Source organism: Opisthorchis viverrini (genome assembly GCF_000715545.1).
Source record: "Opisthorchis viverrini unplaced genomic scaffold opera_v5_266, whole genome shotgun sequence".
Lineage (NCBI taxonomy): Eukaryota > Metazoa > Platyhelminthes > Trematoda > Opisthorchiida > Opisthorchiidae > Opisthorchis > Opisthorchis viverrini.
Genome location: NW_008751919.1, coordinates 105,291 through 122,035, shown reverse-complemented (window position 1 = coordinate 122,035; position 16,745 = coordinate 105,291). Strand labels below are relative to the sequence as shown.

At 43.3% G+C, this 16,745-nt stretch overlaps 2 protein-coding genes across 2 annotated transcripts in view; one reads left to right on the top strand and one right to left on the bottom strand.

Annotated features, from left to right (window-relative positions):
- T265_09204 (hypothetical protein) overlaps positions 1–2,118 on the top strand; it is a gene marked incomplete at both ends in the record, with an annotated part of 3,804 nt that extends 1,686 nt beyond the window's left edge. Inside the window, 2 exons of the mRNA XM_009175217.1 lie at positions 1,740–1,905; positions 1,987–2,118. Of these exons, the coding sequence (XP_009173481.1) occupies positions 1,740–1,905; positions 1,987–2,118 (298 nt within the window). The remainder of the gene's footprint in view (positions 1–1,739; positions 1,906–1,986) is intronic.
- The window catches only part of T265_09205 (hypothetical protein), a gene marked incomplete at both ends in the record, with an annotated part of 4,331 nt that extends 2,176 nt beyond the window's left edge, over positions 1–2,155 (bottom strand). The window contains 2 exons of the mRNA XM_009175218.1: positions 30–186; positions 1,995–2,155. Coding sequence (XP_009173482.1) covers positions 30–186; positions 1,995–2,155 — 318 coding nt within the window. The remainder of the gene's footprint in view (positions 1–29; positions 187–1,994) is intronic.
- Between the last annotated feature and the right edge of the window lie 14,590 nt (positions 2,156–16,745).

The window sequence follows — 16,745 nt, the reverse complement described above, 5'->3', positions numbered from 1 at the left end:
TCCCCATCCATCTTCACTCTGTTCCTTACAATAATGCTTCCAAGTGAATCATGGTTGTACGGTAGTGAAGCATCGGTGTTGAACAATGATGTCGTGCTGTCTATGATGATGATAATGATGATGATGATGATGATGATGATGATGATGATGATGATGACGATGATGATGATGATGAGTAAGGCTTCACTGATGAAATTACCGCAGGAAATAAAATGACTTAGTATAAAACGGAAAAAATGGCTTTTTTTAAATAAAAATGGGGTTCATTTTTGCCGAAAATTGGATGTCATCTTTGGACTGAAAAGAAAACTTGGCTAATCATCCTTGTACTAGCTGGCGCAATGATCAGATCAGGTGAATAGTTACGATCAATTAGTAAGGCTTTCGATCTTGCATACCATTTCCCAGTTACCCTGCTTTTTCGTCAGAACCCAAAAGACTAGTTTAAAGAATGAGGCTGCTGCTTATGACGTGAACAAGAGAGCTGAATAGTTTTTAGGAGATTGGTTGACTGCTTAAGGCCTCACTGGTTTCGGCCGTAGTCTGGCACTCTTTCGTGGCGAAGTTAGCCCCGAACAATTCAGAAATAGCCGTAAATGCGGGGTACTATTGCTCTTGATCATACGCTATTCCAGTTCTCGCGGAACACTAGTCACCCACTTTGGTTAATTTCTTTTTGAGTTCCTGGAACAAAACCTTTTGGGAATCACATTCAAATTTACACCACCCTTGTTTGAAAGGTCACGTCAAAGAGGGGGAGCACCGGATTCGAGTTTCACTTTAGCAATACATCTCCTTGACCGTGTTGCAAACTGAATTCTGGTCATGTGCAGCAAACATGTTACAACTGGTCTAGCAGAAATACAGATGTCTCACTGTGTAGAGGCCAGCTGAACAGATTCCCAAGTGCGGTCTCATCTCAGGTTTGGTTTTCACGAGGGAGAGGTCAGGTTCAAACCCGTAAGTTGCAATCTGGTGAGTAACTTCTCAAAACATACTTAGGGAATGAGGCAGAACTTTGACTTTGGCATAGATCACCTGTGGGTGGTGGATGGGTGTGTCCAAAAAGTTCTAATTCAAAGAACGCCACGACGAAATACTTACGGAACCCCATAATTCAAAATATTTAGTATCTACATAAAAATGATGGTGTTTTCTGTCGAGTGATGCATATGATTTCACATTCACCAATTTAGAGTCACTTGTGTTTACCCAGTTCCGAGAAAATCGATACAAAAAAGACGTCATTTAAAAGACATCCGTTTTGTTTAATGCAGTTAAGCCCCCAGCAGCGCTCCTTAAAATGCTCTGAGGAGTAACCGTAGTGTTTGTACCACATGAATAAGAAGGAACATTCCTCGATTTTTCTAGAATAAGTTTGCTGGTCCTGATTGTTAGGCGCTTGGTATTAGTTTATGAGAAAACCTGTTCGCCATGTTTTTCTGGGGATTCGGATCCCCATTGCATCCTGTATGGCCTTTTCTGAGAGTCTGGCGTTTCGATTGTACACCAAATCGTTCGAGACCAGAATGAATTGATATTATTTCTTTTTGGTGGAAAATGAATTGGTCCGATCTCTCCGGTAAGGAAAGCCTACAAGGAAAGGATGTAGAGGTTTCGTGTACACAACGCAATCTACGTGGTGTTTCTCTAACAATGATGGAAGTGCGCACTCCGTAGCACAAACTTCAAACAGCACCGACTTCCGATGAAACATTATTTGTGGTAGCTGTGTCTAGGCAATTTACAAACGTGTGCCCACTGAAGGAGGCTGGTGGTAGGAGATCTGTTTGGTTACTCATCATCATCGTCATCATCATCATCATCATCATAGACAGCACGACATCATTGTTCAACACCGATGCTTCACTACCATACAACCATGATTCACTTGGAAGCATTATTGTAAGGAACAGAGTGAAGATGGATGGGGAAGGGACTTAGTGCTAGCTTACCACAATCATTCCGAGGTGCCTATACCTCCAGACATTCACTCAGGCAATCTGGATAGAAACTGGCAACAATAACGCCACTGACATCGGTTGGCAGCCATATCTTGCAGCGTCCCCAACCAGGCACAGTGAGGATCACGCCGTCCCAATCCTGGAAGGCGAGTAGCACCGACAGCACCCAAGCGTTTCGTGATCTCCTTCATAATCCTCTGTCAAGTCAAGGATTGGCCACCTCTCTGTTTACACCACTCTGAATCGGGCATGGGAAGCAGCACTCTCATCGGCAAACGATGGTTCGGCATACGCAACACGTGTTCGAACCAACGCAGCTTCTGGTGCTGGACACATTCTTCAATGGAAGTACCCGTTGCACAACCGAAAACGCGCTTTCTAACTGCCTCGTTACGGATTCGCTGACACCAACCCACACGAGCTATGGTTCTGAGACAGCGATTGTCGTTGTGTGACTAGGCAATGGGAGACAAATTTGACTGGAAAGCAGTGCTTGCGATAGTGATCTAACTCTTGCTTTGACGTTAGAAAAAACTGACAAACACAAAAGTTTTCCTGGTTTACCGATCACCCCTGACTACTCATCCGTGGAACCGCGTTTGAATGAGTCCTAGTGTTCGAATGGAACGAATTTTCGATAAGATATTCCCTGTGACTGACACCTTGCCACACTTAGTACTCAGTAAGTAAATTTCGAAGCTTCTATACTGAACTCCAATCGAATTGAAAACTTAAAAACCTGAACTTGAAGTCGGTTGGGTTGAACTGGACAACATATTTGAAGACTTATGCATTAGTACAGTCGCCGTTGAAGCACACTCACTTGTTAGCGTCCAACTTCATCAGCCTACTATCTAGTTCCGCTTGACTAGACTGTAGTTTTGAGGCCAATTCAGCAAGGTTTCGTTCGGGATCCTCCATATGATTCGTTTGATGGATCTCTTTTCGAGACGCTTTCATCTTTTCTGAGCCTTCATCATAGGCAGCAGGAAGTCCGAACTGCACAAATGTAGACGGTTTATCGACGGATGTGCGGAACTTCCTCGGCGTGCTCTGTGCTGATTAATTTCAATCAAAATGGAAAAAAATTGAACGAAATTTATGTGAGTCGAATACAAGTGGTCCACGAATCAAACGTGTAATTCGACACCCCTTTCAATACTACCATTTAGTAAGAAAAAAGGCTATTTTCTTTTTGCGTACCAGAACCTGTTTTTGAATAACAGGCGCTTTCTGTGTGGATGAGGCATTTCCGTGTGGTTCGAGCAACTTCCAAGCTAAGGAGCTGAGAGCTAGCACTAATTTTAGTCCTTGATGTTCTGCGCAAAAGAATCATTTTCAAAACGTTGGGAGAACCAAAGTGAGACTGATGAAGTTCTCATTTCACCCTACTCCCTACTCACTGTGTCGAGGCCAGTTGGGTGAAAATGGTTGGAATAGATGAGCAAACCCTCGTCCTGACACGGGCTGATGGTGCGTCACACCATGCTGTGAACTATGTCGCCAAAGACTCATCGACAGCCTGCTAGAGGCTTCACCTTTCTTGAAGCCGATAATGAAGATGGAGTTTCCGAGTTTCCGTCGACCTTATGCTCTGCTTGAACTCCAGTTGCACTTTCAACTGGTTTTGTCAAGAGACTCAACTGAATCCAGCTGAATCCAGTTGGTACAATATTCGGGATACTGTGATGCGTTGTTATGTAGACGTAACACATTACGCGTAAGAGTCGAGGCTATAGAAATGTGTATACCACCGTGTGGATTTTCTGTAGAAACCCTCCATCAGAACCACCGCCCATCCGAATACTAAAGCAAGTTCTCGTTGTCTTCTTCACCGATTACCGCGAGATGTGGGCACATTAACTATCCTGAAGAGTTCAAATCACGGCGTGTTCTGCTTTAATTGGTCGAAGTGGGAAAATTATCGAACTGAAATTAGCTCGAGAGCCAAACGACGCTCGGCAACCATACAGATGGCCAAACATAAGTATGATTACTTTGGGAAAAAGCCTAAAGATAGTTGAATTTACGCTATCAGTAACCATCATCATCATCATCAGTGTCAGATGTAAGAACCGCGTACTTATCGCACAGTGACTGTACCTGCCACAGTTTCGTTCATTGGTGATTCGGGGGAGAGGGTAGCTGCGTATTCAAGGTAGGAGCTGGTAAATTAGTACGTCAGTACAGCACTGTAGGTGGACTGCTAGGTGGGCGGTTGGGAAGGGACTGTGAATTGAAGGCAATAGCTTGGATGCACGAGCGTCATTGAAAGCGCAACTGGGCCATGTCTAACAATGTCCCTAAACATTGATGTGGACCGTCTCGGGGTTCCGATCCAGGAAGACGGCAATGACCAGCGCTGCTAAGTTTGCTTGTAATGGCTTTCACACTTCGCTGCCAAGTCATTGTTTGACCGCCTCTGGCTCTCTTCCACCCTTCACATGGTTGGGCGAAAAGAGCCCTTCGAGGAAGTCGGTCGACTGGCATACGCAGCACGTGACCAAGCCAGCGCAACCTATGCAGTAATGCATTCGCTGCTTTCAACTAACTGCTTCAACCTACAGAACCTGGAAAAACTCAATGGAAGAATCTGTTCACAACCACACAGAGTAAATCCAGAATGCACCAGAAAAATATCCGTATCTCCTGCTTTTCAGAATGAAAACCGAAGGAATCCAACCAGGTATGGAGATGACCTTTCGCAGCTACATACAGAGCGTCTTATAATAAACGCAAAATTTAATTGGGTAAGTAAACGTAGGTAATGAGGAAAGGATTGTAAAATGTTTCAGTATTTTTAGCCACATAAAGAAGGTTTTTTGTGCAACTTATTATTATTATTATTATTATTATTATTTCTTTTGTTCACGATGGCTGTCAGTAAGCGCACTGAAATTGTGAAACTCTATTATTCCCTTGGTGAAAGCGCCACCGCTGCACTTCGTGGTTACAAAACCAAACATGGTCGACCATTACACGCTTGATTGCGAAATTTGAGTCCACTGGATCTGTATTGTATTTTTCCGGCAAAGGGAGAAAGTCTCTGAGTGATGAAAGGGCGCCTATTGTACAGAATCCCGTCGAGCAACTTCAGTCCCAGAGCACCATGACATCTTCGCCCATAACTCAGGTGTCTCAGTTGACTGACATTCCGCGCGCCAACGTGCATCGTATTATGAGACACCACCGTCATCTATACCCGTATCATTTTACTTTGTTACAAAACATCACGGAAGAAGACAAAACTGGCTGCTGGGCAATGAAGAAATCGTTCCCAACATCTTATGGAGCGATGAAGCAAATTTTTCTGTGGTTGGCGTAATCAACAAGCACAATTGCGTGATATGGTCCCGTGAAGCTCCTCACGAGTACCTCACCCATAATATCCGTTTCCTTATCTCTCTGTGTGTGGATGGAATTCTCCTCAAACTGTATTCTGTGTCCCTTTTTCTTTGATGCTAACGGTTTACGGCGACAGTTACCTCCATATGCTGCAGACGCATGTTATCCCGCAACTCAAGCAGCACACGAAGTCACTGACCGTCTTTCAACAAGATGGCTCCCCACCCCACTACTCAGACCAACTGAGAACTTAACTCCGAGAGCAATTTTCTGATGAGACAGTGATTGCTCGTGGCTCGCAGTCCCCCAATCTCACACCTCTGGATAACTGGTTTTGGGGAATGATCAATGCTCGCGTATACCATGAAAATANTTATATCAGAAAAAAAAACCGAAGAATTTGGTGGAGTTAAGAGCAAGAATTGAAGAGGAGTGTGCACGAAAAAGTTAAAACATGAAAAAGTTAAACATGCTGTGTCTCACATCTCATACCGCCTCCCACATGTTTTAAGAGAAAGGAGCTGTCTTTTTTTCAAAATCTTTTGTAATGCCATTTTTCTGCAGCAAAACTTCATAATGTGTGTATGTTTATATAAAAAATGATAAATGATAAAATTGATGTTAAAGTTTTAACATGAATATCATTTTTTGCGTCTATTATGAGACATCCTGTAAATGCCAGGAGCTATTGGGCAAGGTGTGATTCACTGACGTATGAAAACATCACCAAAATATTCCTAGAATCGTTTTTTTTTCAACCACGGCGAATCAACTAGCCTCAGCTGGTCAGATCAATTTACCTTTTACAGGCTGCACTGGCGAAGTACGCTTCGACCGTGTTGTAATCGGGAGAACCCGTCTTGGTGCCGCTCCTTGTGGTGCAGTGGTGACTGGACCAGTGATTTTCTTTCGTGATCGTGCAGCCAAATGCTCTTCAACATCACGCTCGCGAGTTTTAGCCACAGTTTGACTAGGCTTAGCCATGCATGTGTCTTGAATCGCTGATAAACGTTCTTTGAGTTGCGCAAGTTGTTCCTGGGGTCGAATGAAAAGGACAACAGGAAAACTTGGGAACAGATGGCAATACGTTTTCAACTGTAAACGATTTTCAAACTGTCATTTTAGCTGAAAGACTTCAATACTTCATTTATTTTGCAAACTGTGTCTTTTTCTCACGTAACTGGTGGGAAATCAAGAGATTCGTGGTGGAAATAAGCGAGCTTTAAGAATAGACTGAAAGACTTCAATACTTCATTTATTTTGGCAAGTTGTGTCTTACGTTACTGGTGGGAAATTAAGAGATTCATGGTGGAAATAAGCGAGCTTTAAGAATAGCCTGCATTCTTTGGGCACGTTTGTACATTGCAGTAGACTACACCCTCACTGATGAGTCATTGTTGCACCGGCAGACTGGGCTACAAGATAGACCTGTAAACTAAGGAACGGGTTATCGAACTACAAAATAAGTGGCGTTTGCCCTCCTTGGCTCCTCTGCCTGTCCGAATCATGGTATACTCATATTTCAGGAATTCCCATCTGTCTCTTGGGTAGTTTTCATCATGATAGTACCGGTCCTGCTCTGTATCTTACGGACATTCCCCCAAGGAAGGGGGCGATTTCGAAGTTTCGCAAAGATCTGAAGTAAACAGAGCTGGATGGAGTCAGTTTAGACGATTTTTACTCGAATACGTGTTTTGTCCTGATGTCTAGTAAGGAAACTAGTCGGAGAGGATGTCGCGCATGTCTGAACGCATCAGTAGACTTTGACGAAGGGTCCACCGGAAACATGCTAGGTGAGTACGTGCAAGTAAGTAAATGGTGAGCCACATGATAACTCGATCGAAGAATATCGATTCGTTTAAAAACGATCAAAGCAGAATTCGAAAGTACCAAAACTTTTCCCGCTGTGAAAGTCGCAACATTCTAGAGCAATTTTTGTCTGCCAATTTATCAAAATGCATATTCGCTGCGTTGCTTAGGTGCAATAGTGCTTTTCTGAATGTCACTAACTAGGGAAAGAATCTCTTGTTTTGGTCTTGAGAAAGTTTGTCATTTCCTGGGTGAGACACGTCGTGCAATATTTGTGCATCCTGACTTCCTCTATCAGTGTGACCAACAGGGAGCTAAGTAGTGCTCACTTCTTCTGCGATGGGCGGACTGACTGAATTGTGATAGAAAAAATCAATACCTAGATGTGGGCGGTGGAGTTCAGGACAGTCTTTTGATTGGGCGATGGTGTGCTACTAGAGACTAACATCGGCAGGACTCTGAAAAGCTGGGGTGGCTGATGCCAGGGCGTGAGTTCATAGTTCCATTTCATTTCATTGTTCCAGAACTGAGGAGTCACAAGAATAGGCAAAATCTATTCATCCAGTATGTTTTTTGTGAACGAGAGAGCCAATGAATACCTCCGATTTAGAACTAGTACATCGTGCACGCCGACTTTATGCCAAACACTTACGAGAGATGTGACAAGAGAGAGTTGGCAAAACAATGAGACACGAGTTGCGAATCGTTCGCATTAAACCCTCGATCGATATGAAACCACTGATCTAAACACTATTGAAAGCGTAAACTCCACATCTCCGTATTTTTTTTTATGATGGTACTCTCAAAAAAGAATATCTACGTCGCCATGCCCGATCACCGATGCCTGATTATCGATTATCCATTAGATGGTCTAGCTACGGGCATTTAAGGTTCAACCGCGGTGTGGGGGAAACATTTGTATGTATGCTGTGTCGACAGTCAAAGCAAATGTATGGTGAGTCGTGCCGCATTCTTACGGATGACTTGTTCATAAACCTACTTCCTGTACTACTCATAAGGTTTCTGAAAATCCGTTGACAACTCACGACCGGTTTTGCCATTTTTGGGACTCATCAAGTAGGCACAGTCCCCGGGTTTCCGTCAACCTTGTGTTCCACTTGAAACCAAAATACATGAAATTAGCGAATATACACTCATTTGCAAACTAATTTGGTCTTCCGAGGTGGCTCCAGGTGAGTCTCTGGAAGAAACAAATTAGTTTGCAAATGAGTGCATATTCGCTTATTCGTGCAGTACTGCGCCTACCTCATGAGCCCCAAAAAGGGCAATACCGGTCGTGGGTTGTCGACGGATTTTTAGCAACCCTATGAGTAGTATATTACAAAGATATACATGTATCGCGATATCTCGAATATCATAGCGACTGAAACATGAGGCGGCCTGGTGCAGCACACTCTGTTGCCTAGACACATCACAAACGAGAGATCCAGCTGGGTTCCAGGCGAGTCTCTCGAAAAAACTAAATTAGTTTGCGAATGAGTGCATATTCGCTACTTCCTGTACGCTTTTTGAGAAAAACGAAAATCTTGGAAAGTTCTGGGGCTATTGGGCAGCAAAGACGTATGAACATGCGCGTTTAACAATAAGTAGTCAAGTATGAGTGTGGAAAGCAAACTGTATGTACTTTGAAACTGTTTCTTTTTTCATCAAGAGCAACCTCCAAAATTGGGTTCGTTTTATTACGGCGAAAACATTGGTTTAACTGGCCCGTCTGTTGTCAGCTTGGAGGACGTAGCAGTTATTGTAGAACACGTTGGTCGAATGCATTTATGCGAAACGGTCATAGTGGGAATCAGCTGAGCGAACACACACGATGTGGAGATCTGTTGCAAGGACGATCTTGCTACTCAACCCAAGAATGAAGTGCATGTGAGGAAGCGTCAGCTCCGTTCAGTTTCAAAAACCCTAGAACCGCGCGGCAGCTGTTTCAGTCCGACTAGGAATCGTCATCAGTGTACGGCTTACAAACCTTCAGGGAGTTTCGTACCCACGACATCCGGTCTAGCGGCAGTGTAACCAATTCACACTAAGGCAGAGTCGAGCGCCACTTATCCTTCAACAGCAGAATCCACATTACCGCGTCACGTGGTGACTGGCACATTAGGCGACGGCTCCTCAAACGGAGGGTTTACTCGTCATGTAAATTATTCTCCCATTTGAACTATTTATGTGTCAGCTGATATTCACTGGGTCGTAAAATGCATATCCCTAAAAAGGATAGAGCGGCTTTCCAGCACGGGCTGAATTGATCTAGCCTTAGCTGAAGAGATTCTCAAATCTTCGCACAACATTAACAGTCTATGTAGGAGTGCGTAGCGGTGGGTTGGTGGTTGTGCGTTGGGTAGTGTTGTGCGTGTGCTAATATACGTGCTGCTGGCAGAGGATGACCTTTGATCGCGATTAGTTGTTCGGTCGGGCGATTCCATTGGTTGCTCCGTTGTCCTGTGTCCTCATTCGCCGATGCTCACGTGACCTCTGAGCTTAGCACCCCCTGCCGTCATAATCTGGTCGATGCTAGAGTGACCTTTGTCCTTTCCAGTTCCGGGTTGTGACCTTTATTGATTTACTTCCAAGGAGTTACTTGTTTCGTTGTTTGTGAGTTCAATATTCGGTCTTCCTTGAGATTTCCGTTTGAGATGTTGGTCTTTTGCACGTAGGGGCGCGTAAATTGGGTCCAGTTCGATGCACCGGTTGATCGAATCTGCCGTGGAGTACCATGCTTCCAGAAATTCTCTTCCGTGTCTCGTGCCTCCGTATGCCAAAATTTTTGCGTCTTCCAAGTTGAATTTGTGGCCCTCTTGGTCCTCGTGTATGGATATCAAGGACAGGGGGTCATGCCTCCTGACGGCCGTGTTGTGTACCTTTATTCGTGTGCATAGTCTCCTCCCAGTTGCAATCAAATTGCCCAGCTCAGCGAACAAGCCAACGACCACCATCTACGCTACCTGAGCTACCAACATTTTTCTCTAAAGTCTATCGTCTATTGAAATAAAGCGCTTGCAGTTCTAGTACCAGAAAATTGTAATAGCAAGTGGAAATTTGTCCAAACCGAGCAAAACTTGTTTTTTCTTGGTTCCAAAACCCCAGTCAGTCAAAAGTTTGCAGTGAAAGTCATGTTTCGCTTGACAAAGACTATAAACGGACGCATTGTCCCGTTCAGAGTTACAGACAGCCTCAATCAGTCTGCACAAAACCGCCCAGGAGACTGCAAAGCATTTGATGTGGAAGGTATGGTTCTGATTGTGTGGCATTTGTTCCCAGTTGCAACGACTAAGAACCGGAGACACTGTAGAGGGCACATGATATGCCGGACTCACTATAGTTGACAGTATGGCCTTGAGCTGCTCGGACAAGTTATACCTTGACCCAAGTTTTCGGATGGATACCGAACCCGTTTGGGAGGTCGAAATGGTTAGGGCGTGGGTACACTAGTTGGAATGTCCGGGGCTCGAACACAACTCCGAAATCCTAAAGGTACCTACTTGGCTTGTGAGACTTGGCAGTAGCTCAGTTCTAGTACTTCCCTCAAGGTTTATGGCAGGTAGACAGCGAAAAAGTTTTACAGATGAGCAATTGAGTACAAAGACCAAACTCTTGCATCCACAAGAAATGAGCATCATGCTTACACAGCAAACGGTTCTTTCCGCAACACAGGAAAGTTAAAAACTACATACACAAATGGGTTTTAGGCGTCGTTCTTATTTGCGGTACTCATAACGTAGTGAAAAGAGATTCTGAACTTCAGCATTAGGCATCATAATCAGTATGGTAAAGTACACAGTGGAATGCAGTCCATAAACTTTCGGAACCTCTTAAAAATGCATTACCTGGAGTATGTTTTGCCGATTCTTCAACTGCTCCACTGATCTATCAGATTGATTACTGTCAGGTGGAGTAGGCGAGGTTCTTTTAGGGATGTATGGCAAAGAACAGTCGGGCGGGGAACTCAGGTGTAAGGATGGTGGTGTTGGAGGTAGCTCCAGTCGCGTTGGGGGATACTTGGGCTCACAGCAGGGGCAAAATTGTCCATGAGGAACACAGGATTTTGTATCGCAATGAAGTCCTGCTGGTTGGTCGACTACTTCGGGAACCTGATTAATTTGGGAGAGAAAGTTTAAGTGACTTGGGGGGCATCGCTGTCAGTATTATCCAGTTGTATGATAAAGTAGACCTCGCTCTGATGTTATCGTAGTTTTTGACCTTCAAAATGCGTTTATATAAGCTAGCGTTTCAAGAAATCTGCCCATAATAGAGAGGTATCCACCGAATTGGTTGATACATTAACTTCCGTCATATGGCTGATAGAAAAGCCTGAATGTGGAAAACTTACACGTTCTGGAAAATCTTGTGTCTCGAGCTCGCAGGGAGACGCATACGTATCCTCTTTCGTTAGCCTGCTGTGTAAGTTCAACCGTGTGGACTCTAAGGCATCCGCATCAAACGCGAGTTTTCTAAAACGGTAAACAACTTATATCATACTTCAGCTTACCGACTTGAGAGCTTCTGTTTTGCACTCCATGTCAGACTTTCCGTGTGAAAGTTATTTTGCGCAGGGACAACGGGCAATTTTGAAGGTATATACTCTTCCAGTTGCATCTGAAATAGGTGAAGCTAAAAATTAGCTAAGCAGATTGCCAAGGATCACAATTTCACCACATAATTATACAGGTCAGATAACCTACCTAAGCGTTCTGGAGTTTGGAAATATGTTTCCACGTGGCAAAAATGAGACGATTTTGTGCGAACAAATCCCGGAACCAGGATGAACGGATGTTAGTGTAGTTTGTAAGGTGCCAATCTAAAGGTCAGTTATAAGGTTTAGACGCTTTTTCGGTCATGTAAACAAGAGGTGTGATATTGCAGTGTTCAACTTCAAACCGCCGTCAACTTTTCATCTAATTAAACGAACCGTCCGGTGCAAAACAGCGGTGCGTGGGCTATCACTGCAATGGTGTTGTGTCTACATAGGCCGTAGCAAAATCGAACAAAAGAGTTTTTCATCAGGGATATGACGTGCATCTGGCACTCCAATAACCATCGGTTATGAAGACTGCATTTTATACCAAAACATTTCGTGTAATGCGCAAGATTTGTGATTCTTTCAGTGTCATAAGCACATAAGCAATGGAACTATGGTATCGTAGATTGACCAGCAGTGCCCTAATCACTGCAAATAGACAGCAATAAAAGGTGTAGACTGAGCTATGCAGTAGTCGTAAAACTGTTTCGTATATCGTCGTCACGCTGTTTTGTTTTGAGGTAGTGAGCCAAAATATGATCACGAAACATCAAGACGTTTTTTCTAATTTTGAACGGGGGCCCGTCCTGTCAGTGGATAATGGTGAGGCTTATAATTCTCCGATCAGTGAGTGAAAAAAACGTAGGTCTTGCATGTAGTTGGCTTCTGGTGACCTAAAAAAGTGTTTTTGGACAGCTGTAGAAATAATTTGGCCAGATATGCCATCACAGTGGTCACACACAAGATTTATAAGCTGAATTTTGTGTATCTGTTTGAAAAAGCTCAGCGCATTATATAAGAATTCTCTTTTTACATTGGTCAGATTCTTTGTTGTGTCAGTATATCTGAATGGTAGGAGACACTAGTCAGACATTTCGGTTTTGGAAAAGTTATCACCTTAGAGTAAGGGTCTTAAGTTTGACATGTTTGCAACAAGTTTTTTGTCATGTCATTTTTAGCTCAACTGTGCTAAAAAATGTACTATATTCCTGGCCTATTTTTGAATGTTTGTGGGTTAAGTTTTGTACACAAAACTTGTGCTCATTTAAGCCCTCATATAGTTGTTTAAATTAAACCGTTTTACCGGAATAATGCATATTCCGGCCCTCAGTATCAGTAGTGAATAGCTCTCTTACCTCACTGAACACAGTGCATTCATTAGAAGCTGTTTTTAAATGTGACATTCAACATAACGGATAACCGGCGACGTTACGTTGGGAAAAGAATGTAATTTCTGCATTATGCTATCATCAGGAACACAAGTTTAAAAGAAAACACCTCTGCCCTTTGTGTCCATCACCTGTGCAGCTGTTTGGCTTAAAACTGGAAGCTTGCCACAACCATGACTACGGTCACTTCTTCTAAGGCAACAAGGAACTCAAAGGGATGATAGGAGAAAACAACAAAGCTTTAAATATGCGAAGACCTAAGATAGACATCAAGAGACTAACGGTGAAAAATAGCAGAAAAGGCGCGACATATGGCACACACGGAAAACGATAATGAGGACATCAAAGAAAGGAATTCACCATGACCACTAGATCATTGGGTTAAGCAAATATTCGCTCAGCTGTTACACCCTTTTGGGGACTATTTGTGTTTTGAAATTAAAATTCCGCGATGAAAATGCAAGAAAGGAGATATTATCTAAACCTACATACATCATATTACTACGCCAAACATGTGTATGGTCTTTTACTTTGCATAATGTTTGCCTTCGAAAGCTAACCACTCTGTTTTAACTGGTCCTTGCTTGGTTCGTGCAACGCTAGACGTTGATGGAGTGAACAAAATTTATGCAATTAAATAGGTATGTGTATTCAAAGATTAATGATTTCTGACTTGAAACTGTCCAATTGTGCAGGCAAAAGCTCTCAAATTCTGACATCAACAGGTACTGAGAGATTGCCTCTTCATAGTTAGTTGACTGTAGCGTTGCTTGCAGCCTTACTCGGATTATACGCTCATACAGCAGACTTATTTTTTCCGTCTGTTCAACTGCATGCTGCCATGGTAAGATCACGTGTTACGCTATGTATCACAGCGCCGCTGCCATCCTGCAAATTTTTTTCCACGTATCAAACGTTGTGCTAAGCGTTTGGTATTACGGGCTTCAGGACTATCAACTCTGGAAAATGCCGGACAACTTGGCCCGTAAAATATTGGGATGCTTGAGGCGTCAAAAGATCCCTATGGTATGATCCCGCAACTTGAAAATCCCTCCAATGCAACTGGTGCTGTGGATTAATTGCGTGATGGTGATTCAGGATGACATTTGACAGTGAACGTTTGTTATGTAGCCCAGCGTTGATTATGAGAACCTTAAACACAGAAAGGTAGGCTAAGTGTTTCCGACCCTCCAGTAACTGAACGGAGAAAACGGAAGCCCTTGTTTAGTTTCCAGCTTCTCACCAAGGGACCGAATTTTTGCCCTGCGTCAGCTTCATTCGCAGTTACCACCGTGGTGTGTAGACTTGCATAAAGGAAACAACAGAAGTAGTGTGGACAAGATGATTTCTGGTACAATATTGCCGTTTGAAGTTGTAAAACCAGGCCATTGATGCCAATGTCTCCACTGATCTCTTGGTTATTTCCATTGGAAACATTTTATATCCTGTGTTGCTGTATGCTGCAGAGTTTCCTTTGAATTCAGGAATTCTATTGTGAAATCCTTATCCTAACCCAGGTTTAGCCTCAGGTGACGATGGATATGAGAAGAAAGCTTAGAAGCTTATGTCAGTCCTAGCCTGTATTTACACTGGAGCGGAAATGGGTTAATTAGTGAAGTTTGATTATTGTCTATGACTAGCACCCTTTAAGTTGGGTCAACGTTTTAAGTCGTTTACTTAACACACATGTGTTTTCGACTACGGCGTTTAAAAGCTTCAATGAATGCTGTTGTTGCAGCAAATTTCCGAAGTTTCCACGTACACTTGGTGCCATGAGCAAAAGGAAGAACGTTGGCGACCTAAAGTTGTTCCCTCACCTAGTCGGTTACCCTACCTAGTTGCAGAGCAGTAGCGCTACTGGAAGAGTTTGATTCCTTAAAACCCCGTATATAAAGACCGTTCGCATGCGAGTGTGGTGGTATTTTGAAGTGAACAACCCGAAATCTAGAAAGTGCTCAAAATGGGAGGGATCGTCTGGTTATACTGGAACAGAGTTCGCCCTACTAAAAGGATGCAACCGGTACTGCAAGCTCAATTGGCTCGGCCAGATTTTACACATTTTGAGGCACAGTCTACCAGGGAGGTCGTTGTGTTTTTCCCAATTGGATGTGATGTAGTCCAAGAGATGGACAGATTTTGACTATGTAGAAAGCCATTGATATTGTTACGAAAAGTATGAGCCTTCCAGGATTTGGTTCACTTGAATTCTAGTGTACTTGGATGGAGACGATAAACAATATGGTTGCTAACAAAAATCAACTGGGTTTATGCTTCCAGTTTCTGTCTATACTGCCAATTAAGTGTTGCAGTTAAAGGCACCTTACTCCTCTATTTGGGGCTGGCCACAGCCCAAATCCTTGCCTTATTTCTCCCTTTTCTACCTCACAGAGGTTTACTGAAATAAATTAACGTGCAGTGAAGCACAAATAATCACACTTGGTACCTCTGTCTGTGACGGTTATTCTGTCCCCGTATAATTCCCATATAAAGTCTCTGTTCACATCCAAATTGCACTATTTAGTATTTCGCAATATAAAAAAATCCGATGCATCTTATACCTAAAATATTGGGTAAACGTGATCAGTTTCTATGGTGCAGTCTTTCCGATGCAAAGCACAACCAAGCGCTGCACGGTATAAAATATTCTTAAAACTTTTTATGCGACCCACATGTTGTATGCCTTTGCCTCATTGTCATCCAAGGTAAAACACCTAGAATATAAACTTTGGCTTTTCACCGTTCCAGTCTACTCTCCACAAAATACCCTCCACTCAGTGTTTTGTCAATGAAAGTGTTTGCATTTGACTAGATTGGTGGATAGTTCCTCAGAAACCGCCCAGTATGTTGCCTTGCCAAGTTTACGTCGTCCGCAAACACACATTTTCCTTGCTAATCAAAACGGAGTTTGTTTAGCCTCTCTTCCTACTTATTCAGTAAGTGAATACTTTTCAAACATCCTATTACTCTGCGTCGGCGTCAAAGTTCCTGTTTGCTTAGGGGCGTTTTACAACCTGAATTTAAGTTAACATGACTTCGGTTCTTTCTGTGCCTAAGATACGCCTCTGATTACTGAGAAATGCAGACAAAAGACCTACAAGTTCATTTGAAAATTTATCTGAACAACAATGGCATCCCCTTTATTCTGTGATCCCCCGGGTGACTGTCACAGCTTCAGCGAGTATTACCAACAACTAGTCCTTTGATACGAGATTTTAATGGTGTCACCTTTCTAAAGGCACTGTGCTAGCTTCACGTGAACCAGCGATGTCAGATTGCAAGTGAATATCTAAGGCTCACGTTACTCGGAGTATTTCGGGATATGCCTACTCTTGATGTATATGTTAGCGACTACAAGATATCTGAAATGCCTTAAGCTGACTTGTTGCCGTGCTGGAGACCTGGACAATCTTTCGGTACAAGAAGCACCAGGCCAAAACAGTGTATAGCCTTGGCCAACAAGTAGCTTAGTCCAGTTTGTGTTTGATCTCTCTCGAACTGAACTTGTGAGGTTGTCTGTCAAAGACATCCACAATTATGCTTGCTGGTAGTCGTGGGACAATACAGCACAAGGTCATTCTCGTAGGCCACCATAGATGTAATGTGCTCGTAGCCGTAGAATGGCTGATAGCGCTTCAACACAAAATATTACGCCTTTCGGAATATATGTGCTCCGCCGTAGTGGTGGCATTGATAGCTAGG